A 26519-nucleotide genomic window follows, 5' to 3' on the forward strand; every position below is an offset into this window, starting at 1 on the left:
TGCATTGTTCGATCTAGACAAACCATGTAACATACAAAGAAGCTTGTGTTAAAATGCACATCCCGAGCCCAATACCAGGCTAGATAGCATCTCAATAATATCACATTAATCTTAGCTACAAAGAAATGATAAAACAGGATATTGGTCCATAACTGAATCAGGATCAGAGGAATGCTCTAACAGAATCCAGATCAGACAAGCGTTTTGCTCTGAAGCACATGTTGTACAAGTGTTAAGCTGATTGTTTTTGGTGGCTCGTTAGTGTGTGTGAGTCTGATGTACACAGATATATATCTCCTCCCTCTCCCCGAGGTACTGTTCCTATACATACTGATGTCTGGCTTACAGCCATTCTAGATCTTCACTGTCTGTTTACAGACTGACACTTTAGCAGATATATGGGGTCCAAAGTACCCCAAACTGACAGTTTCGAGTCTAGTCCAGACTTCCCAATAGGTCCAAAGTAATCCTGACAGTCTCAAGTCAGGCTTACATTAGGTCAAAAGTACCCAAGGCTGTGACTTGACAGTCTGAAGTCAAGCACACAATAGGTTAAAACCCTTGACTGTTTAGAGACCAGTCTTTGGATCCAAAAAATCCCTGACAGTTGAAGGTTGGGTTTGTGCTTTCTTAATAACTTCCAAATCTGCATACGACAAAACTCTTGAGTGTGAAAGATTTTTCAACAGGAAATAAAGAGAACATTAAATATGTATTTCATTCTATTACCACTAAATGGTTATCATTTTCGTGTTGGGACACTGTTTGACATGTTCAATTTTCTTGCAAAGACTCTTCTCAGACAGAGAAGTGTTGTTGTCCAATAAGAACAATAGCTATATATCTGACAGATTTGTGTTTGCTATGTTACAGTCTCAGGAAGACCGTCCAGCCAAATCAGGACAACGTGAGAAGGACAGACAACTCCCTCAAACTCTGGGTGAAAGAGGCTAAAAATGTCCCCTCAAAAAAGAGGTACGTAAAGAGTTAGAATGGTCAAAAGTATCCCCTCAAAAAAGAGGTAAGCAACCAATGAAAGAAGCCAAATACGTTACCTGAAAAGTAATGAGCATTGCAAAAATGTCTACTGTGGCAGGTGATTGGTTAAAACTAAAAGAACATTCCCTCCACCCAATACCACAAGTGTTTTTGTGATTTGGATGTAAGGGCAAAAATTGTCCCCTCAAAAATGAGGTGAGTGTTATGAATCCCTTCCTTAGCTTCCCATCCCAGTCCTACCACTTCAGTCAAGGCTTACATTTCCTTGAAACCAGGACCTTAACTATTACATAGCTATGTGACACAATTCAACATACACACTAGGAAGTGGTAGATGTTATATATATATACACTTTGCCACTTTCTTCTGGAGAACTATCAATGCTATACTCTGTCTAGTTTGCCCGCTATTTCTCTCCTCTAAAGGAGTCTCACTTGTTTGTCCTACTTAACATTATTCTGGTTACTTGTATTATAAAGTCCCCCATACTTCCTTCCTCACTCATAAAGGACATGATTCATCTGCCAACTTTAGCACTTTCTATGTTAATTACCAATAAAGCCGTTTTTATGAGTGAGTTTGGTCACAGTTCATTAATTACATCACTTTTATGCCAGATATTGTAATAACTTAAGATTGATGACGATGGAGACAAATTACTGACACACTTATGATTTACTGATTAAATTTCAGTGTAATTTATAAAAAAAAATCATATTAATGGCAAACCTCTAGTCATGGTGATACTAAATTACACTGATTGGTAGTGTTGGGGGTAAAGGGACATTACCTTTAAGGTAACCTATTCACCCCTAAAGACACATTTGAACTCTTCTTACTCTACAAGTGGAATAGTCCATAACAAAATTTTAGGGGTGAAAGATTTTTCCCACATTTTACCACTTTAACCTTTGATCTTTAGGAAAGTTGTCAGGGACTTATCATAGGTTGATGGTTTTATCTCCCAGTACTTCCACTCTGCCACCAAATCCTGTGGCATTCTTTGCTGTTCATATTACATAAACAAAAAAAATACTTCTTTTGTCATGTTCTTGTCTTTCACAACTTGTTTTATTTGAGAAAATCCAGCTTCTTCAAAACCAGCCCATAGTAGTAGGAATTTGATTATTAATGATTTTACTTCCTCTCTCAGTTTTAACCTCCGTCATAAACAGTGTCAACTGTTCAGGAAATTGTGACATGTGTATGTAAGAGATAGGGCGACCAGTCACCATAAATCTACATTATTGATTGATCAGCATGGTCATTCATGCATGTCTGATCAACAGTGATGCTGATGGGGAAACCCGGATAATAGCCGCCGAATACATTTTATGTCTATGAGGTACTTGACCCTAATTGACCTTTAGGGGTCATGTGATTTGTTACAGTACAATGGATTAACAATAAAACTCTTACAAGGAGCCATTTCCCCTGAAGTCTGGTTCAGAGCCACGAAGGCCTAGACCAACAGTCTTGGATTGTCTTCAAACAATCTTTATAGATTATTTAAAACAAGTGATAGACACAAAAAGAATGCTGATTAAGTGTTGTATAATATTTATACAGGGCTTATAGCTACACCGTCTGTTAATACAGGACAGAACATCTACTTACCAATAATTGTCCCCCATCCCTATAAGTACCTCTCCTGCACCTCAAATTATTGCAGACTGAAATTATGAAAAAAAAAAAATGGTTTCTTTATTTGATTTCTTTTGATAACTGATATGATATGGTTACTTTATGCAATCATTTTGTAAAAGGGTAGTCTAAATTTGGTACTTATTTTCAAGCATACCAAGACACTTATTGGGTGAAATAGAGTATAATCAGGAGAGAGATTTAAACAGAAAACAGATCACATATTTTGACATTTTGAGGTTGCCAGAAGGTCAATGGCTATCTGCCTTGAAATTAATCAGCTGGACAAACTTAAGATCAAAGAACTCTGATCAGAGGACTTTAATAACATCATTACATCATTTTGTTTTTACTTCTGATTAAGAATCAATGTACGAGGAACAGAAAGCAGTCAATCATGTGATGAGATTCCAATATTTTCATAACTTTATGTCATGTCGGTAGTGACCAGTAGTGACCACAGCAGAAATGTTTGTATCGTGTCCAGTCAACTAGATACGCTTGAATGATCTCAATTGATTTCTTCTTAAGTACATTAGTGACCGGTACCTTAGATGTTGTCAAACGATGAGTGTCCGGCCAGAGGGGTCAGGTGTGTAGTGACCGTTCGGGTCACCATGTAATGATGTAATCACCTGTTAAATGTTACACTTTGTTGTCATTGTTGGCCGACTCCTTTAGTTGTCCGCAGTCAGGACATAGGGTCCTGAATCATTGTTATATATCACCATACATAACAATCGGGTCGTATTCACTGGACCAGACACTTGTAAACACCTGTAATCAGTGGGCGTGACCATTATAATGATCACCTGTCAGTGTCGGTCAGTTTCCGGGAGAAAATCCTCCTATCATGTTTCCTACACCTTGTGTGATACTCATGGGAAAATTTTACTACATTAAAAATCAGACAAAGTGAAATTTCTAAAAATGCACCTGTTTTTACCTGAAGTTACAGGTGTGAAACTCAGGTGACACGAGAGGCTGTGGGAATTATTGTAGGCCACTCATAAAAGGTCAAACACTGCATTCTGCAGTAACTAGAGAATCTAAAACTCAAATAAATCTCTGCCATCTAGTGCTTTAGTATGAAGAGGTGTGATTTGTATTAGACATTTTAGTCAGTGTCGGTGAGATACACTGTATGACCATGCAACTCAAGATTTAAATGGTCAGCATGACAAGATGTCCACTATGGTCAATCATTTCCTGTCAGATCCCTCAAATGACTGATAGATCTACTCCTATAGGTGAAAAAGTCGCAGGTGAAGAAAAGTACATTTTGCAATGCTTTTCTTTTAGCAGGGAAAGGTATATTTTTGTGATTTTATATTGCCTAATTTTGGGTAAGATATCAGAAAGGCTGGAAATTACCAGTGATGCATTACTGCATGGAAATTGCAAATTTCCTGAAATTTTCACCAAAATGAAATGCCTCTTGAATTTAGATTCAATTGTTAAGACGATCAAAGTTCACCAGAGAATTGAACTTGATCATTACGACGTAACAAGGCTATATAAACTACCCTGTATTATGAGGTAGATTCCAATGGCCATGAGGGGTAGCAATAAGATAACCCATGCTATCATTCATTGGTGTGACATATTGACACATCCCAGAACATCTCCCCTATAGCTAAAACACTACCTGTCTGTCAGGAACGTGGTCAACAACTGACCACAACCTCCTCAGGACTGGTCAGTCAGAGGCCAAAGGTCATGACTTTACACTTGAGTGATGATAATGTATGTTGTAATGTTGCATCTTTTATTAGACAAATGAAAGTGAAAAATAGTCTGTTCTGTAGAAAATAGGGAGAGTATGAACTTCTTTTAGTGTGGTAACAAACAGTCCAGCCTAATAGTTCAGCCGTATATATACTTGGGATACAATGTAATATTATGAGCCAATTCTCATGCACCTACATGTCATAATCACTCTTCGTTCACCAACGTACAATGTCTTCGAGGAGGTATATATAGCTGATGTTTACATTTATTGCTTGGGGTTTTAATGTGCTTTCCCAGTAAAATAGAGGTGGGAATGGCTACTGATCATCCATATTGATAGTAAAACCACAAAGTGACCACATATTACCTGGAGCTAGTGACTGATAAGTACAAGTTAAAACTGGATGTCTGTAATCCCGTAAAATGTTTGAAGGACAGAAATGAATAAAATATGAGATCCTGTGAAACCCTTCATACAGAGGCAGCAATGATGAGGCTACGTGGTCAGGTAGCCTTTAGTTATGGTGTAAATGTGACTGGACACCAGGTAGAAATCAGACAGGTACGCTGATTTATCACCTGACAATGGTCATTTGATTGTCCACTCTAGCACCTGTTACAGGTATAAAGATGGGTAGGTGCTGACACTTCCACCCCAGTCTGTACCCTAATGGTCAATTAAAGGTCACTTAACGTCAGTTAATGATCACTTGTGTTAAGTTTGGCATGTCCTTTAGACAGATAGATATTCAGAGAATTTTTTTTTCATTTTGTAACAGATGAATAATTGGCTGCTGTGGAATTTACATTTTTGGCCATAATGCTTAACAATTTTTTCATTGTATCCAAATCATGAATGTGGTGAGTTAATTTAACATAGACTGTCAGGGTCAACTAGTTAATTAATGTGAGTGGCCAACATTTTATCCTCTACCACTATCCCTCAACCTAGAGGATGGTAGAGAGTGGGGCTGTTGCTAGGCATTGACCGAAGGTACATGGTTTTTGTCTGGACACTCAGGTTTTTTCTCCATTAACAAGGCCTTACATTGCAGACATAAATCATCAAACAAAATCAAACCAATCATACAGACTAATAGGTTTTCCTCCAATCATGAACAGCAGACAGCCTACCGTACATGTGAAATGGTATGACCTTTTCACTCGTTTTCAGCCTGCCCTCTATCCTGACCTCTATTCAGAAATGACAATAATGAGTTAATTCTATTAATTACCAGTCATGGACTTTCATTTCAATGCTGATAAGATCATGTTCATTTTCCTTTCATTGTTTCCCACAGGCACTCACTGATTGACCTCTTTCGTGACCTTTAGCCACCAGCCAATCACCTGGCCTATAACATATGGTTTTGGGTCTAATGACTGATGGCTACATATGCAAGATGGCTATCTATTTCTATGACCTTGACCTTATCATAAGGTTAATCAGTCATTCTAGATGCAATTCTAATATCACATTCTAGGCTTTAGGGTCCTATCAACACATTTTCATAATATTTTTCATATTTTACATACCAATAAACTTTGCATGTCTATGAAGAGTAGATCGTATTTAGTCTCTCACAGAAAAACATGGTAAACAGCATGGTTAATAATTAAGTTAATGAATATGTAATTAAACAAATGTAGGTCTTTGTAAAACATACCATTCTTACTTTGCGGTCTAAAATAAATATTTAACTCGATCTTTCAAGGAAGCTGTATCAGGAAGATTTACCATATATTGAATTTATTTTACAGGTATTATTGTCAGATAATATATAATACCTTTATATTTTACAGGTATTTCTGCGAGATCTGCTTAGACAAAACATTGTATGCACGTACGTCAAGCAAGACCAAGTCAGACATGTTGTTTTGGGGAGAACATTTCGAGTTCAAGTAAGCTAGCCCATCTATTACTTTCACTGTAACCCGTGATTATCCTAAATTTGTATGTTGTATAATGAAGCAGAGTATAGATTAAGCCCAATGAGTAAGGCTTCACTGACGCAATAGAAAGAACAGTCTTGGATAATCAATTAATTATTTTCCATGCAATTAAGCTAAAGGAATAGTTATCTGAGAACAAAAACGAGTGCATTAAAACAAACAAATTTTCTGTTGTGTAATTGAGTTTCCGTAAGTGGTTCACAAAGTAATACGGATAGGGTCTCTTTTCTGTGTGAGGTAATTATCGCCTTTAGTCGGCAGATCGAAGCTTCTGTCGAGAGAAAATCCTGATTGATGATCAAAATTATCCCCTGTGCTTCATTTTTCCATTGGTGTAGCAGCATCACAATACTTGTAAGAATGGACCAATCTTAGGACGAGCTATAAAACTAATTACATGTTTTCCTCATCACATTATTTCTGCCAAAAACCTCATTACTAACATTGCTAAACTGCAATTTTTATGGAAGTCTTTTCAGATTTCACCGGTCATTGAATCCCTAATAATTATGGTAGCTGTCCTTTGGTTTTAAAGAAAACCAACAATTTTGTTTGGATAATCAAAATGTGATCCAAGCTAATATTAGGTAACTTGAAATTTGGTTGAACACTTTGAATATTGACATTGGACTTTCCAATATTGACATTATCAATTCCTCTTTTTTCCAGCAATTTACCTCCATTAGAAATGGTCACTGTGAATTTGTTCAGAGAAGCTGACAAAAAGAAGAAAAAGGACAAAAATTGCCTCATAGGTGAGTCCCTGACAACCAAGGGCATAACCTTCAATGAATTTCAACATGTTCTTGAATTTTCAAAAGGTCATGACCTTGGTTAACATAATTACACTGATTGTCATATTGATAATTCATATGTCTATGATACTAAACAGGATAGATAAATTCTAATACAGGTTTGTATGAATGAACTTTGAATCTTCATGTTGAGGTTTATTTTTTTTACCTTTGCCTTGACCTTTACAAATGTCACGACCTTGGTTTACATAATTTATAGTCTCATGAATATTCATGAGCCCATTACAGTATGTGTTACATTCAATCAACTCTGTTTGAACTTGAGTTGGAGCCTATTTCATGTGTACCATTTATGTGAATGATTTATAAAGAGATTGTTTGTGAAGGATGGGTTTTGTTTACAATATTGTATATAAAATAGCCCAATGTTCGTGTGACATGGTTAGAAAGTGCAGTTACGCCTACAACTCGGTACAGAGGCTGTAACCATCCCAGTAAAAACCTATCTGATGATGAGTCACAGACAATAGGTAGAATTCTGTCACAAATAATTCATTACTGTATCAACAGACCGGAGTCTGGTAGGCTTCGTAATGTTGTCACTCAACACATCGTAAATAAGAAGCGATTATAGAAATTAACAGCCCACTTTTATCATGGTTACACATGGGTTGGTTTGTTACGGATCAAAAGGGACAAATTCAACAGTCGTAAAACAGGAAATACACAATCTGGTGAAAGTAAAATTGGATATGTTACATTATATGTTGTGTGGAAAATGGGTCATTCTTGTATATTTTATCAGTAAAAATTAGTTGTTTTCTCTTTACTCAACATAACGTTATTCAAAAATGGATATGACATTTGTTTTCTGTTAATCTTGCTATGTTTGAAGTCAGTCTGTACAGAATTTGTTGGTGACTGTCAAAAAATTGAAGCGATGAATTTTGAATTTGTTTTTCAATATCAGAGTGAATTTCAAAAAATCAACTAATTGATCGATAATAAAAAGTTGCTATCAATCATCTAAAATAGCCTAATGAAACTTCGCCTTTATCAATTATTATCAATATTTGTATCACTCTATAGTGATCTCCTCAGGCGTTGTCATGGTAACAATACACTTTATACCTAGACGTCTCTTTAAATGTCCCCGAAAGATATTTGGGGTAAAATTTCAAGTTGACAATCATCCACCATATGGCATTGCTTTCATTTCTCCTTGGATGTGTATAAGTCAGTTACGACTTTTCAAGACTGGATTTCGTATTCCATTATTCCGCCATATCGTATCGATCAGATGTAGACTTTTTTTTTATATTCTGTTTTATTGGCTGTGTTGTTCATGTAATTCCAGTAAAATCTGTACCGTTAGCTGCAAGTTTCACTGTGTGTAATTACTACACAATAAATACTCATTTGGAATTAAAGATTTGACCAAGTTTTTTTTTATACAATATTCGCCCTCTGGGAGAAGGACGTACAAAGGCAATTATTTGGTTGTCGTGCTTCTTCCTTGTTATGTATGAGTTTGTGGAATGGCCTGAACATGCTATCTGCAGCTACCGTGATTCCCGACAGTTAATCTCCACTGCACTTTTAAGTTCAGCTTCTCATTTATCATGATTCCAGCAAAGTACAAAAAAGGCCTACAAATTCAATCCTGGAGTAATGTTCTCAAAGAAGGCTTAACTGCTGGGGAGTTTAGAGGAAGCGAGGAATGGCTTTTTACACCCTTCTCATTAATATCAAACCCAACTTTTTTCTCTACAATTGGTTAATGTACATGTATGAAATAGAAAAGAGTGAAAGTCTTGACTAGAAATTGCAGGGTATTTTCTTCATTATTTTCCAACTGAAAGTTGAAGTATAAATTTGTTGCAGATATCAAGTTTTCCCATAAACATCAAACATCAAAGTGGATGAAATTCTCACCATTTTTTTAAAGACTAAAGATAAAAATTATCTATGTGTATAGTAAAGGGATATCTTTTGGCTGGTTGCCACTCTGAAATCTAACCGATTAACCCCCCAGTAGATCGAGTAAGCTCTCCAGTTAGGAGGATAATGTTGTGTAAAAGAGGTATCTGTGATTGACGACAGCAAAGAGAGATTTACACTCTCCTGCCGTCTGCTACATCTTTCGTATCCTGTATTTTAAGTAGTTTGATGATACGATAGGGGTTTATTTTCAACTTTGTTTATATTTACAAACGTTAATCTTTTCCTCCCAAAGTTATGTAATGTAGTTTATTTTTAAATTTGTTTGTTTTGACAAATATATTTTTATCTTCCCGCAGGTTACGTAAATATACCAGTGGCCGACATTTGTAACAGACAGTTTGTGGAGAAATGGTAAGAATTATGTCACTCGGAATTTAACTAATAAAAACTCAACGACTGACAGTTCCTATGAAAGGAATTTTATCTTAACAGTCTTCATTTTTGAGCCAAAATTTTATAGAAAATATTTCTTATTTGACAATAAAAAAAAAACGTTAAATCATGATTTTTATAAATGTTGATAATGATTGATATAATTCCGATAAAGAATAATCATAATTTTGATAATTAAAACAAAGGTTAATCACAGGTTGACAATTAAGATAAATGTTAATCATGATTATTTTGCCTGTAGGTACACAACTAGTTCAGGGACAGTTGGTAAAATTGGCAAGGAAAACAAGAGTGAGCTCCCCTTGGTACGGTTAAAAGCTCGGTTCCATGTTGTGGATATCCTTCCTATGGAACTTTACCAAGACTTCACAAAGGTAAAATAACCAATTCCATTAATTTGTTTTTGTTTTTAATGTAATTAAGCTCCTGAACCAAGTGTCTTTTTTCTTAAATTTATAGCATCAAATATGGTATTTTTTTACCAAAGTCATAAAGTTTGTTTAAAGTTAAATTCAAACTCACCCACTTATGAGAAAATAAATTGCAGCTCTTCAACACTAATAAAACTGATTCGAGGTTTTTCAATGTAAATTTTTCATGAATACTTATCATAACTTAAGTATGCAAATATGCAACCTATACTCATCTTTGTAGACCCAACAAGATTGTCTGTCAAGGAGATAAGGGTAGAGTTGACTTTCTACTAGTACCCATGGAAAAATGGAAATATTCTTACTTTTAATAAAACCATTTGTCTTATTGTTAAAATATTTGTTAGTAATCCCATGATTTCATCTCCTCCAGTACCTGACCCAGGACTACTGTAAATTATGTGAAGTACTAGAACAGATAGTCAGTGTCCGAGAAAAGGAGGAGCTGGCCACGACTATGGTCCATATCATGCAGAAGCTTGAAAAGGCCAAGGACTTCCTATCTGATGTCATAATGGCGGAGATATCTCAGCAAGGTAAGGAAGACAACCTATCTAGTACAGTACATGTCAGGTCAAACAGGACAGCAAAAAGGGAGTTTTTTTGGCTAGACTAGAGAAAAAAGACTGGAACGTGTTCAATTTCATTTTCTCAAATATATTTTAAACAAAGATGATTTGGTATTAGCTTTCTGTTCCTAAAACAGTACAGTGTGTTTTGAAATTTTACTTATTAAAATTTTAAATGTTTTTATCATTAATTAGCAACAATCTTCAAACAAATCATAATTTTGTGTTTTACAATATCTATACAATTTTTGTGAATATTGAGTTTTGAATATTGAATTATTTGCATACACAGAGAACCAGAACTTGACCTTCCGGGGAAATACGATAGGGACCAAGGCTATGGAAGCATATATGAAACTTGTCGGAGAAAAAGTAAGTTATTTTAATATTGGCTATGTTTAAGTCAAATATTTCTTGTCAAGTTCTGAAGTTTTGATTGTTATCCGAGTCTTGAAATCTGTACCACATAGAAAAACTCATCAATCACAGAGCTGTGTTTGATATTTGCTACATTAGATATGATCTTACAGAATTTCTTGCAGGATTTATACAATATCTTACTTCTTGAAATATTTTTGATATGTCTAAGCTGAATTTATATAATGCAAACATTGATGGGTCCTTTCAGTATTTACACGACACCCTGAGCGACTTTGTGCGAACAATCATTGACTCTGAAGACGACTGTGAAGTTGATCCGACCAAGGTCGTCAATCCCGCCCAGCTAAACAATCACCAGCGCCTACTGGATATGTATTGTGAGATGGTGCTAGCCAAAATCATCAACTCACACTGCTATTTTCCATGGTAAGGAAACTCAGGTTGAGATACAATGCAAGGGACATAACTCTTGTTTTGTGAAGCAAATATTTTCTGAACTAATTAGCCCATCCATAGAATCAGAGCAGTTCACACCAGTGTTCAGGGTTGAATGACTTTTAAACTGAAATAAGTTGAGAGCACAGTGAAAAATTACTGGGTAATTTCTTTGATATTGCTACTTAACTTGGATAAATTTCTATTTTTCTGTTTTCATCAATTTTTTGCGATATTTGGTGACGAGAATTTTGTTTGTGTTCACAGTGAGCTACGAGAAGTGTTCTCCAGTTTCCGTGATCAATGTGATAGTAAGGAAAACCTCGGTGATAACCTTATCAGTGCCTCCATTTTCCTCAGATTTTTGTGTCCAGCCATTTTATCTCCAAGTCTCTTTAATCTTACACAAGGTGAGTGACGTCATTGCTCATATATCATTTCTTAATAAAATCTAAACAGCCAAAGCATTTCTTAATAAAACTAAAATACCTAAACAATTCGAAGATTTTGGTTGTAACGGGAGATTTTTATCAAAAATTTCTATGTATAAGATGGCTAAATCAGGGTGAAGTAGAGATCTCCTTAAAGACAAGTTTTATTTTTTGAAATGTAATTTTTAAAAGTGAAAATACAGTGTCACTCAACAGAAGTTTTTTGAAATGTACCATAGAACAAAAATCCTGAATTTTTGACTTGTAATCGAAATGTATTGGCCTATATAATGTTTGATGTTTGTTTCCATGACAGAGTACCCTCCCGACAAGGCGGCCAGGAACTTGACACTGATAGCCAAAACAGTACAAACACTGGCCAACTTCTCCAAGTAGGTATCTCTCAGAAAGACTTAAAACCCAAAAGTGAATATGCTTAAATATAAAAAAAAAATAGTTTATGTGTGGAAATTACTAAAACAAGTATCTGTATTATCAAATAACTTTTCTATGTTGTTTTTTGTAGATTTGGAGGAAAAGAAGAATTCATGACCTTCATGAACGAGTTCTTAGAAAGACAATGGGGAAGTATGAGGAGCTTTCTCCAACAGATATCGGTAAGTCACATGATACAGTCACATGACATTTGTCGTTTTAACAATTGAGACATTATTTACCAATTTGCCTTTTATGTCAGATGAAAGAGTTTCAAACTTTCTATTTAGTACTCTGTGGATCCAACCAAATATGAACTATGAATTAATATTTGTTGTTGTTTTTTAAAGCGATATTTTGATACGTGTTTTAATTGTGGAACTATGCTTTTCGTTACATAATGTTAACATTTCTGTGTTGTTTGACAGAGTACAGAGGGCTCTAACCAGTTCCTCGAGTTTGATGGTTATATAGACCTGGGTAAGGAACTGTCTGTGTTACATACATTACTCCTGGAGAATCTGGAGAAAGCTGACAAGGTATGTCTGTAAAGGGCACTCTGATATCATACAGAGTATAGGGTAATCTTACATTAGAAGTACAGGTAATGTTATTTTAGTGTAATTTTATTGGTGCTTATTCTTATTTTAGGTTTAATTCTTTATTTGAGATAATTTCATTGAGTGGTTTTCATACTTAAGGGTAATCTTCCTTCAGACTATGGTTGAAATAGTAATGAATTCATATTTATTGTTCAGGATAAAAGTTCTTTTAATTATTTTGCAATAACATTTTCTCACAAAACCCGTGATAATGAATATTAACATTTTGTTTGAAATTCACAGGAAACTGTTGCTAAACTTGGGAAATTGCCAACTATTTTGGAGAGTTTGAGCCAAGCTTTAGATGATCCTGAGGTAGAAAAACGTATCCCCGTAAAGCATAACAGGAAATCCCAAATATACGATAATCTAGTCAACGCTCCTCAGGCAGGAACCTCCCCCACGGAAGTACTGCGGGAAATGTTACGTCACTGTGGCGAAGAGGATATTCCTGTACTATCTGGCCGACGAGGCGCTAAACACGGGTCTGTTCATGGTAGTTTTGATGGTAGCACAGGTAGCAGCACACCTGCTCGACATCTCAACACAAACGATGACTATGTAATGATTAGGGCTTTAAATTCACGCAATGAGAGTGAAGTGTCGGACGTTTCTGTGGGTTCACATTCAAACAGGTTAGAAACAAATCAGTCGTGGAATGAGATAGTGAACGCTGCAGAAGGACTTCAGAATGGAGAGTACATTGACTTGTTATCCTACATTGACGAGGATCCGCAAAACTCCAGTATGGAGCTGGAACACAATATGAACGGTAGCCAAATGTCCATCAGCCAAATTTCAACTATTGCTTCGTCTGGGTATCAGTCTTTTGGGTATAGCCAATCGAATTCCCCAGTGGAATCCTCTAATCATCAAGATGGTAACAACCGTGACTATTCGTCCAAGTCACCATCTGGTCACCATCCTATGCAGCCTCTGTCCTTCTCCAACCCGATGTACCGTCATATTCACTCATCGTCAAGCTCCCAACATGGGGGTACCCCTACACCCATGCAACAGGGCTCGACGAGCTCAGGCTCACTAAGTTCAGAGGAAGACTCTAACACAGTGAAACACAGAAGTCCCATAAAGCACGCTGAGAGAGTAGAATCAACTTCCTCAACGTACAGTAATAACGGTAACACAGACCCTCTCCGGAATCTCGCTCCCAAACTGTCCAGTAGTAGCAGCAGTGAATCTCTACAAGACCATGACCGACACCGGTTCTCCCGGTCCTTGTCTAGTCCTAATAATGACCCGGTGAAATTCTCATTGGACTTTCATAGCTCCTGTCCATCACATATATTTGAAGATTTGAATAACAGTAATGTGTCGTCAACGACTAATGGGGTGAATTCTTATTCGTTAAGTCGTGCCCCATCTCGCCCTCATGAACTCTTACACACAGGCAGTGTGGACTTTACTTACATGAGACAAAAGTATGGTGACCAAATGCGCCGGACTGCGACAGACTCTAGGATATCACAAAACAGTACACCCGTACACACGCACAGCGACAGTGGAGTATCTATGTCTAACAGTCGCACACAGATGTCGCCAGAGGATAGCCCTGCTCACAGACGACTCTCGCCACAGACAACAGTACACATGGGTATCCGGTCAGTCCAGCGTAAGATCCACGAACAAGAAAAGACGAAACAGGAAGTAAGTATGATCCAGATCTACATTTGGCATCAAAATTTAGATTTCATTTATTTGATTTAAAATGTTGGCAAATGTTGATTTCATTCATTTGATTCAAAATGTTGCCAAATGGATATTCATTTGATTAAAAATGTTCCCAAGTGTATAGTTCATTCATTTGATTCAGAATGTTGCCAAATGTAGATTTCATTTATATGATTCAATAGGCCTTATATTTTTTCATCTTAATGTTTGTGTTAAGATGTAGGTAATTAGTCTCCTTCAGATGCTCTTTGGCCAAAGTGTCCTAAATGTCACTGAAAGGTCATGTCTGGGCCATAATCAATTGCTGTAATGTCAAAATATTTTGTAACACATTGTGAAGTGATAAAAGAGCATTAAGCTTTGTTTTCCAATTGATTCTTTAAGTGCGAAACCATGGATCTCTATATACCTGTATATGTTTTAGTATGAACAAGAAGTAGAGGTGCTAAAACAGCAGGTAGCAGATGCCCAAAGACGTTTACAAAACGCTGAGAAGATGCTGCAGGAACAACAGTCAGGTACGCATCTGTTAGTCGAGGACTGGCAGCTTCGCCTCGAGGAAAGCGAGGAGCGAATGAAAAAGCAACAGACGGATAAAGATGACCAAATGAAACATATTATACAAAGGTTTGTATGTACTGTGCACGCAATGCTACACAGTGCTACATGTAGAGCTAGCTATCTATCTATATATGGTGTTAGGTGGGCGTGGCTTTACCAGTCACTCAATCACAGGGGCGGAGTCACGGATTGTATTACTGACACAAATCACTGCGGACGGTGGGTACTAACATCAGCTCTGCTTTCTCTCTTACTCAGGGTTCACTGTATCACCATATCAACCAGCAATCAATCCTTTGTGTCACCATAGCAACCAACATCAATCCTTTGTGTCACCATAGCAACCAACATGGCTGCCGTTTATAACCATATTTGTATGGCTCAGTATCACAAATCACTGTATTAACCAAAGTCTGTCTTGTCTGGCTGTTCATCCCATCGTGTCACCATGGTCACAGTAAATAGCTGCTAGTTATATTGGCTGTGGAGTAATCATCCTTGTACCATAAAGGTTCCATATCTAACAGCATGATTAAACATTTGTGTATGCTATATATTGAATTTTTTTGGTTACCATGGTAATCAGTCAATTCTGTATGGTTACTTCGTGTATAATCTCTAACCCTATCCATTATACTCTCAAACCTTTGAATTTTTAACTAAATATCCATCACCATACTAACAATTTGGAATGGTAGTCACTTAAAAATATTAATTAAGTATTGTTTTGTAATATTTCTTTTTTGCATTTTGAAATATCTAGATTTCAATATTACTTTATAAAATTCTTGTACTGTTTGTTTGAAATAATTGCTAAGATAACTTGATGGTATACATCTAAGATTCCATTTTCTTATATAAAAATCTAATTCTGTTTGAACAATATAAACTGGTTTTCACTTGTATGGAAAAAAACATTTAAAGATTCTGTTTCTCTTTTTGTGTGTTAATTTTATCTTCTGAATGATTGTATATTTTCTGTTCAATTTGATCAATGTTGCATGGTGTCTTAAATCTCTCAATGTCGTCAGGTCAGAGGTCAAACAGGGTCAAAGGAAAAGGCTTGTATGTGATGAGTGGGGAAAGTCAAGAGTGAGGTAACGGCAACAAAAGTGTTACTTATCAATTCATAACTCTTCTGCAGAAAAATAATGTAACAATAGCAGAAAAGTTGTTATACTGTACAGAGTCATGGAGATGTGATTTGGTGTTTCCATGCTCCACAAAGTATATTGTTTATTAATGTTTCCCATATTGGTCCTGTCCCATCTTGGAGCATACATTAATGTAATATATATAACCCAAATTGACCCTGTCTCATCACGTTGTGACACATTTTCTCTTCTTCCGTCCCAACTTAATTAACTGGTACACCTTTGTCATCCGAGTCTCGATATCAATAAAACTCTTTGTCTTAGAACATAACGCAAAATTAAAGAAAATTAAAAACTGTTGCCGCTGCATTACTCATCTAAATATTTTAATATACATAGGTAGCTTAATAGGAAATATAATGTGCACACCTGGTAACTCGTTCCTGTACTGTAGCCATTTTCAAAATGAAGAGTTGTCTTCTCTTGAGAGCAGCTTTTGTTTCCTGTCATTTCTTTGTGTGGAAAAAACAACAACTTGTCTTCAATTATTAAAGGTGTTGTTTACGCAAATAAATGATAACAATAGATACCTGCTCACAAAAGCAGAGAGTTGTTCATTTGGAAAAGGTTGCGTAAGGTAAGTGAGGGAAGCTGATCGGTCTGATGTCCAGGTAGGTCATTCTTCATTACTCATTTTATTTTCAGTTTATTTATTTTTTGATTTTTGCACTTTTACAACACAAGTTTGGTAACTCATTATTTACTGATTTGGTGTTTCTATTCTTGTAGACTCATGACAATAGAAAATGAACAGGAAGAGATGGAAAAGATTGTTCATCAGAAGCAACGTGTGATTGAGGCCCAAGAGAGGAGAATCCAGTCCTTGGATAATGCTAACGCTAAATTGATGTCCGCCCTGAGTCAGCTGAAGGACCAGTACAGTACAACACAGCCAAGAAACGGCATGATAGGACCATTAAGATCCAAACTCACTCCATCGGAATTTGCTGAATTTAAGACAAGTTCCTGTTGACAACAGAAATAATGTGTCCAAGGATGTGTGAATGCCATTTTGTTTGTATGGATTATAAGTAAGATTCAGGATTGTTGATGGCAATTTCGTGAATGTATGTGCCTGGTCACATTTTTCTGAAAGAGTCTTTTTGTTGGATGTGTATGGGATATTAATGGTCAGTTTTCAGACTCCTATCAATGATATTATGAAAACTTTGTATGGATCTGTACATACTATATGGAAAGTGAAACTACTGCAATGGCCAGTATAAGCCAAGCTAGGCTGGCTAGACTGACTCTCAATCAGGTCATTCAAAGGAGGTAAATTTGTGATATTAAATAATCAGTGCTACCCAAACAACTTAAATCAGCTTGACCAGTGGTCATCAACTTATATACAGCTACAGGACAGGCTGTGAATTAGCTACTTAGTAGGCTGGATACAGGACGGGCTGTGAATAAGCTATGTATCCTCTCATAAACACGAGAGAAAGACTATTTCCTGATTGGAGGATCATTATTGTCTGTGTACCATATCTATTTATAAACGTCTGCTTGTCTGTGATTTTGTGGACCACTTGAATGTGTTTATTTATTATTATTGGTCTTTCACTCTTGAATCGTAAGATGGACAAGAAACAGTCTGGTCTGTCCTGTTGTTACCAGGACAGTTTATATTTATATCCAGCTTAGATATTCCTTATTTGGTGCATGGGTGTAAATGCTTACCATGGAAAGACAAATCTAGAACATTTTGACAGGGATAGTTCAATTCTGTGCAATAGTTATGCCTTTTGTTCGTGTAAGTTATATTAATTGAAGTATTTGTTGTTCATAGACATAATAAATGCTGTGCATTGACCCTATGCATTATACATATATATTCTTTGTTACTTTTGTTTAACTCCTGTGATCATGAAAGTTACCAAATTCAGTGATGTTAACATGTCATCAGAAATACGGCATTCATTACTATGATCATAATTTTGTCATTGATGTTACATTCATTGCTGTGATCATATTGTCAGTGATGTTACATTCATTGCTGTGATCATATTGCCAGTGATGTTACATTCATTGCTATGATCATAATTTTGTCAATGATGTTACATTCATTGCTATGATCATGATTTTGTCAGTGATGTTACATACATTGCTGTGATCATATTGTCAGTGATGTTACATTCATTGCTGTGATCATATTGCCAGTGATGTTACATTCATTGCTATGATCATAATTTTGTCAATGATGTTACATTCATTGCTGTGATCATATTGTCAGTGATGTTACATTCATTGCTGTGATCATATTGTCAGTGATGTTACATTCATTGCTGTGATCATATTGTCAGTGATGTTACATTCATTGCTGTGATCATATTGTCAGTGATGTTACATTCATTGCTATGATCATAATTTTGTCAATGATGTTACATTCATTGCTGTGATCATATTGTCAGTGATGTTACATACATTGCTGTGATCATATTGTCAGTGATGTTACATTCATTGCTGTGATCATATTGCCAGTGATGTTACATTCATTGCTATGATCATAATTTTGTCAATGATGTTACATTCATTGCTATGATCATGATTTTGTCAGTGATGTTACATACATTACTGTGATCATATTGTCAGTGATGTTACATTCATTGCTGTGATCACTGCATTCATTGACAATATACACATAGACTGGGGATACAATAGAGTCCTCAACATTTTTTGCAAACTGTTATCTCCCTTGATGACAGAGTACATGGCATAATAAGTCATTCTAGTGTGTGTACCAAATGAATGCTTAAAACTAGATCCCAGAGTTATCTTCATTTTGTTATATATAGGGACTGTATGTTTGATTTCTGGCTTTGTGCAATATTAAAAGAAAACAAATTCTGTCCTGTTCAACTACATTAACATATGCTATGATGGAGCTGTAGTTTTGTCTATGTATGGCTGAGCCAGTGAACTTTGGCTGTGGACAAAATTATGTGTTTAAATTGTCCATTTGGGACCCAAAAGAAATAGTCGTATCAAGTAGGTGGTCCTTATACAGGATTGGTCACTAATGCAGGTTTTACTGTTCAAATAAGATGTCCAAGTTTGTCTCCTTGAAATTCATTTTTTCAATGTAATTAAACCTCTCTATAAAAATCACTTAAGGGAAAACATTTTCCTTGTTGCTAAAACATGATCTTTATAAACAGATCAACATGTGCAGAAATTTACCATTTTGGACCCAAAGAAAAGTGGTCATATGAATTAAGCAGATGGGTTTAAGGCAGGTTTTACTGTAACTGGGATGGAAGCAATGATCAGTTGTAGTAGTTGTAACACTCTATACCATTAAAATCAGGTGAAAAATCGAAGTTGCGCCAGAAATATCAGTCTTTTATTGGGTCAAATAGTGTATTTCAATATACTGTGGCATTATTTTTTAAGAATTTCTAATTGTACTCATTATACCTAATTAAGTACTGTACTTGTTGATAAGTTCTGGTGCTACTGATGACCGTATAATACAGATCACCATACTTATGTACTATATAGTTGTTATATTTACATTTGGCCACTGCGACTCCCATTGTGATCTGCATTATGAGCCAATAAATGCAGCCTAGACTTGGTGCAGTAATATCTACATAAATGGATGCGAGTCTTGTTTACTGACACCATGTTAGTCCACGCGGGAAATTCGATATTGTAATTGAATGAACCAGTTTGGTTATGAAATTTATAAAAAAAATCTTTTAAATGTCTGGATAATTGAAAGTTAACTGAAAAGCTATTGAAAAACGTTGAAATTCTGTTATCTGTTCATTTTTTTTATAGGGACTATTTTTTTATCCTATTGAACTTGGCTGAAGAGGATAGAAAATAATAGGCGCTATTCTAATTATCTACCACCTAGATTGCATTTATATCTCCAATAAATGCAATTTAACTATCCTTTGATTGTTATATTCATGGGAGATTAAATTTCGCCATATATTTGAGTTCAAGTAATTTCCGCAAAATCATGTACCCGTGAATAAAATAGAAAGAATGATACACAAGTTTGATAATTAAGAAAACCTATATAGCCGTTTCTGTTAAAAATTAACAATTTCTTCCTGGGAATTTATTTAAAGGAGAGATCGCGAAATTTTATCCTCATAAAATTAAATAACTATACAGCACTGGTAACCCTCACAACAATGTTAAATCTCTTAAGCCTCACACAAAGCAGCGACTTTATATTATAAACTTTTTAGAATTCCTATGTCATATCATGATATGGTGTGTATAATACTCTACGTCATCTGAAATTTTTTTATCTACTTGGATGATTTTTCGACAACATTTTGTTACAAGCTGCTGCATTTAAAACAAAGGGATATGAGCTTGTTGTCCATTTAGATCGTTCAGATTTCTATGTGGTTAGATTTTCTTCAGATTGTAGTATAATTTAACTCATCGTTCACCCCTGTAAATTCATAGTGGACTGCTTTACTCATATAATCAGAAGAGTCCACTTTATGTTCAGGGTGAGTAAGCTGTGGTTAAGAAATCCTTAAGTGTTTTATTATTTATGTTTTATCTCCGATTTTCTTGTTACGGTCAGGACAAACATGTTATTGGTATGTATGTACATTGTATGTCAAGAAATCATGAAGTATTTACCATGCAGTAGATGCTTCCAGAAAACTGTTTAGGTAAGATTGAAGAAAATGAGTGCTATGTTGTTGTTTAGCCAAAATCTAGTCTGAAAATTCGTAAGTATTTTTGATAATTTGGAATGCATGGCCAGAGGGACAATGGACACCTGGTCAAGGCTTGTCATGGTCATCAAATGTGAGTGTTTAGTGTGTGGTGTTTGTGAGCGCTAACAGAATGGACTTATAGAATGCATATAGATATGGTTATATAGTAACTTGCAAAATTATTTAAGCAAATGAGACAAAGGGAAAAAAAGTAAAAACTTCAAAACTTAAATTTTGTGTTTTTGTTTTATATCATCACAAATAATTCTCTTACATTAAATATCAACACCAGGGTGTACCCAACAATGTAACTGTTCACTAAAGTGTATTACACAAAATTAGCTTTAGATCAAGGTTTAATAATTTTATCATTATTTCTTTCATGGTTTTAAAGATACAAAAAAAAAAGATAAAAAGACTTTTGACAATGTGTCCAAGTCACACAACCTCGATACTTTAGGAGTTCAAGCAAAAACAATTGACCAATCACAGACATATAAAGATTTCGTTTGATGTACATCAAAAGAATCGAATAATGGTACACTGTGGTTGACTGTGTTGCTTTGAAGATGGGTGTTGCTATCCTGAAGTCTTCAAATGAAATCTCTACAGGCCTGTGAATGGTCAGGGTTTTTTTCTGCTGAACTTCCATCAGTTCGAGTCCAGGGATTGATATAATGACAGTGAAAGTAACCGATGGAGTATCGAGGATGAAAGTCACGGTGACCTAGATGTAGTGCTTTGCAAAGTGAAATTCTTGAGTCAATTGATCAGAGAAAATTTTTTAGATAATTATAAACATAACTAGAATGTTACAGATATCTCTCACTATGGACATCTATTTATTGGATTACCTCTCTATAAAAGGCCAGACTGAAGTATTCCATATGGAATCGCTACTACTACTCAAAAGATCATCCATTGCTATGTTACTCAGACTTACCACTAGATCTCTAAAATATCAAAATATTACAATAACCACTACAATTTGCTTGATAATTTTTGGCTTGGTGATTATGTCTTCCAAACTAGGGGGAGATAATCTAATGTTTGAACTCTGCTGAAAAAATCTTGTCAACAACTTAGGGTCTAGTGGCCAGTCTAATATGATAATAGATGTTAATGTTTTAAAAAAATCCGATTAGAAAAATTCCTGGAACCTACACACTAAAACTAACGTACTGATAGTTGAATCAAAGTAACTCTGATATATATCAGAATGAAAAACCAAGTGATTGGCTAAATTTGCTGTGGATATGTACATCTAAGCAAGACTTCAGGAAATGTAACAAGAATCATAATTATGTGGGTTCCAATCTTTGGGATATCTGGAGTTTGGCAAGTCAATAAGGGGCTTTCACAAGTGTCAGTGTCTTTTTAAAAGCGAAATACCATGAAGATAATATAGAATATTAACATTGAACTGTGCATCCAACTCTCTAAAGTAATGGTTGATACGCGACTTCTCCAGTGGAAGGGAGGTAATCACAAGTCAACTCATTGTCATGAAAATAATTTCCCACAAAAGTTACTTCCTTAATATTTAAATATTTTGTTAATTGATGGTCACATATTTCAAACCAGTAAACTTTGTAAGCTCAGCAGACACATTTTAACTCTTCTTGGGTTTTTTTCTCGTGAAATGCTTTCAGTTTCATTATACCGGTAAGTCCAGGGGGTGGATATTACAACAGTGATAGTAATATTAGGGAAACAGTATCCTTACCTTGTAACTCTTCATAACACTTATCATAAGTCTTCAAAAATGTCTATCGGAATATTTGTAAGAATATCATTATAGTTTGCTTGTTTGAGTTTGAAACTGATACTTGTAAGAATATCATTATAGAAACTGATAGTTATTAGAACTTACAAAAAAATCTCTTGAATTAATTTTCTTTTGTGGTAATTAGATAAAATGAGCCCGTTACAAGTGGAAATGGTGGTATCACTAGAAACTACAATAAGACATTGTACTGGCACTTGAAATTTTATATATTCAAAAGTAAACAAAAAAAAAGAAAGTTGTTCTATTCAGCTGTCTTTGTAGATTAGAGTTTATAGAAAAAATAGGTCGGAAATTCCTTTTCATATCCTCAAGGGCTGTGATTTTTCTTAGCTCACCTGTTTAGCTATACAGAATTGTCTCCACATGTATGGCGGCCATCATTCATTGTAGGAAACAGTTTGATGTAATTTTCATACACCAAGTAGCCTTACAACGGTCACTAACTCTGGATGGTACAAGGACTCAATATGATATTTTTCTGGTCATTTATTTAAGGACTGGAAGCAATTTTACTGTATGCACCATTGATGGTACTTCCCTAAGATTTCAAGTATTGTAGGTGAAAATGATTAATTTGGTGAGATAAACAATTTCAACATGGCCTTTACAAGTGTCTATAGTAAAGATTGGAATGACATGGCCACTGATTCAAACAAAGGAATGTTATAGATAAAATTGAAATTAATTATTCATGTTGATAATTTGTTAAAATTATTAATTATGAGTTTTATAACTCTAAAATATCTTCTGCTTTTTTGTATTATTTATAAAAATATAAATGAGGCTCATCCATTAGACTGGCCAACAGTCTCAATGATATTGGGAAAAAAAACACTAAAATTAGGCTTAATTATTTTCGTCTGTACTATGTCTGATTCTAAAGTAGGGGGAGATAATTTAGTGAAAGAACTTGGCTATCATCATCAATGAAATTGAGTTACCTCCCTTCAATTATCTTTGACCGTAGTTTTGTACATAGATGTACATAATGAACATACATGTAGTAACTAAAATATTGTCAGTAAACCAGTAATTTACATATATTACCATCTATATTTGAAATTACATACACTGTACCTTGAACAACTGTTACCTGGTATATTTTCAGACAGTTTTAATCATAAAACAGCGTATTTATATAACTTTAATTTGATGTCGTTTTGATATGTTTTAATCATTTATGACTCTATCTTTGGAAAATAATATACATGTAGGTCTTAAAACAAAGTATACACTTTGTTTATATTAACAGTAGAATTTGAATTTTATGAATATAATATGAACATTTTCATATTGTTCGCATTTGTAAGTTGTGTTACCTTATCCGGATATTGAGATAATAATTCCATTTTACTCTTGTACATGTTTGTCCAATTTAACAAAATGTATATAGAAATATAATGGGGAGAAATCCGTATATAATGCAATAAAATGGTTTGAATTTTATTTGTGTTCGGAGGTCCCAGGTTCGAACCTCTTACAAGTATCCATGAACAAATTTGGCTAATTAGCAATCATACGCATTCAGCAAAAAATATCTACAAAGTACAGACTGTCTACAAATGTATAGGCCTATTGAGCTGAGATTTTCGTCAAACGTCGATGTTTAAGGGCTCACAGCAAGCATTAATTGCGAAATCAAGTCCTGCTCCCTTAGCAAATTAATAATCAGTAGCTTCAATAATTATAACGCCATTGGCGTCCGTCCCGTGGTGTGGATTACGTCACGGCTCGCGCGGCGTAGCAAGTGGAGCGATCACAGGTAAACGAGAGTCGAATATACTGGCAGACGGCAGACGATACCGACAAAGTCGACATTCCTCTTGGATTACAACAGATATACACTGTGTCATTTCGAACTTAACACGGATTACTAAGGCACACCTTCTAATGCAGGAACACGTGAACTGTGCTTTTCATTTAATTTCCAAAATGTATTTTTTTGTCTCGAGATGACAATGTGATAGAATAGCCAAGCGAAAGATCAGGAGCATTTATTGATTTTCGCTTCTACGTCAGTGTGTAGCGGTGACTATGGAAGTCATGGTTTATTTTAGCTAGTGCGATGGTTGTCTTTTGCTGCTGTGTGTGAAAATAACGAATTTGTAGTGTCAACATTGATTTTTTTCTAAAGTTGAAAGCATGACATCTGCCATGGACCCTCATGTGGACAACAAGGTAAGATATATTCGCACCTGTAATTTTCATATCCACGATTATATACAGTTACATGATGATTCGTTTATCACCACGCTTCACCTGTTCTCACCTACTCACGTTCTCAGGTAAATTTCACCTCCAATTTGTTGAACTGTAAGTGGATTCATGTAAAATTTCAATTATATTGATAATTTTGTAAAACGTTAAATATGTGAATTTTGATTCCTAAAGTGTTTGTGAATTAAAGTGAAATTACGCCATATCCGGGATCAGAAGCATCCATGCAATTTAAAACTGTTTAAACTGAAATTAAAGATACTGCTTTGTAGGATATCAATAGATTTATGTGAATAATTAATGTATCTACATACCTTTAATCATTGAAGTACGTGATATCTATGCATGAATACATGTACAAATGAATTCAAATGGTTTGAGCGAGTCTAAATTTACATTGTATCTATATCTATTAATACACAGTCAGGTGCGTTATACCATCACCTACATAAGTACAATCTACAGTACATGATGTATGTTAAATTATTAATATAAGGCGCAACACCCTTTAATCAATGAGCCATTGTTCAGGTAAATTCCAGGTAAATTATCATCATCTCCAGACTGCTCATCAAGTACCTGTATTTTCACCTGGATGATGTCATCCATGTTCGTTAAGTTAATTTATTCCTGGACCTGTTGACTGTCTTGAAGAATGATGCACTACAGTATTAGATACCTTCTTTCTTCCATTTCAACTTTTAATTTTTTCAAGGTCATTACAATGTAGTGTTCAGCTTAAATCATTCAAATTACACCTTAAATGTCTAAAGTTCTCTAAGTTCTTTGTAGTATATAGCTACTGGAATATCATTGCAAAGTGAGTCTATATGAGTTGTCCATGGGTCTATTTGGACAAAACGCCCCTCTTCTCCACCCCCATCCCATCAGACAGACTGGGCCCCTTTCCATATCAGATTCACAGGGTTTCCCTACCCATATCACAGAGTCTGAGGTTTCCCTCTCCATATCACAGAGACTGGTGTTTCCCTCTCCATATCACAGAGACTGGGGTTTCCCTCTCCATATCATGGAGACTGGGGTTTCCCTCTCCATATCACGGAGACTGGGGTTTCCCTCTCCATATCACAGTGACTGGGGTTTCCCTTTCCATATCACAGAGACTGGGGTTTCCCTCTCCATATCACAGTGACTGGGGTTTCCCTTTCCATATCACAGAGACTGGGGTTTCCCTCTCCATATCACAGTGACTGGGGCTTCCCTCCATATCACAGTGACTGGGGGTTCCCTTTTCATATCACAGGAACTGAGGTTTTCTTTTCCATATCACAGGAACTGAGGTTTTCTTTTCCATATCACAGGAACTGAGGTTTTCTTTTCCATATCACAGCCTCTTGATGTGGCTTCCTTTCGCAATCACAGGGACTGGAGGTAACTTCCTCCCCATATCACAGGGACTGGAGGCAACTTTCTTCCCATATTACAGGGACTTGAGGTAACTTCCTTCCCATATCACAGGGACTTGAGGTAATTTCCTCACCATATCACAGGGACTTGAGGTAACTTCCTCTCCATATCACAGGGACTTGCGGTAACTTCCTTCCCATATCACAGGGACTGGATGTAACTTCCTCACCATATCACAGGGACTGGAAGAAATTTCCTCCCCATATCACAGGGACTGGAA

At 35.6% G+C, this 26519-nt stretch overlaps 2 protein-coding genes across 23 annotated transcripts in view; both read left to right on the forward strand.

Annotated features, from left to right (window-relative positions):
- The window catches only part of LOC138321679 (ras GTPase-activating protein nGAP-like), a 192872-nt gene extending 171775 nt beyond the window's left edge, over positions 1–21097 (forward strand). For 20 of the 22 annotated variants that reach the window (XM_069265526.1, XM_069265527.1, XM_069265528.1 and 17 more), the window contains 15 exons: positions 874–975; positions 6179–6277; positions 6998–7083; positions 9384–9438; positions 9722–9854; positions 10285–10447; positions 10773–10852; positions 11109–11287; positions 11564–11706; positions 12044–12119; positions 12254–12344; positions 12591–12701; positions 13008–14429; positions 14878–15080; positions 16898–21097. In XM_069265526.1, the coding sequence (XP_069121627.1) occupies positions 874–975; positions 6179–6277; positions 6998–7083; positions 9384–9438; positions 9722–9854; positions 10285–10447; positions 10773–10852; positions 11109–11287; positions 11564–11706; positions 12044–12119; positions 12254–12344; positions 12591–12701; positions 13008–14429; positions 14878–15080; positions 16898–17141 (3187 nt within the window). In that variant the 3' untranslated portion in view covers positions 17142–21097. Of the gene's footprint in view, positions 1–873; positions 976–6178; positions 6278–6997; positions 7084–9383; positions 9439–9721; positions 9855–10284; positions 10448–10772; positions 10853–11108; positions 11288–11563; positions 11707–12043; positions 12120–12253; positions 12345–12590; positions 12702–13007; positions 14430–14837; positions 15081–16897 lie in introns of those variants that run through there. The other 2 variants (XM_069265533.1, XM_069265535.1) reach the window with 2 other exon arrangements.
- A 3164-nt stretch (positions 21098–24261) lies between these two features.
- Positions 24262–26519, forward strand: part of LOC138321681 (uro-adherence factor A-like) — a 43799-nt gene continuing 41541 nt past the window's right edge. The window contains exon 1 of the mRNA XM_069265549.1: positions 24262–24832. Coding sequence (XP_069121650.1) covers positions 24797–24832 — 36 coding nt within the window. The 5' untranslated portion in view covers positions 24262–24796. The remainder of the gene's footprint in view (positions 24833–26519) is intronic.

This window comes from Argopecten irradians, chromosome 4, assembly GCF_041381155.1.
Source record: "Argopecten irradians isolate NY chromosome 4, Ai_NY, whole genome shotgun sequence".
NCBI classification, from domain to species: Eukaryota; Metazoa; Mollusca; class Bivalvia; order Pectinida; family Pectinidae; genus Argopecten; species Argopecten irradians.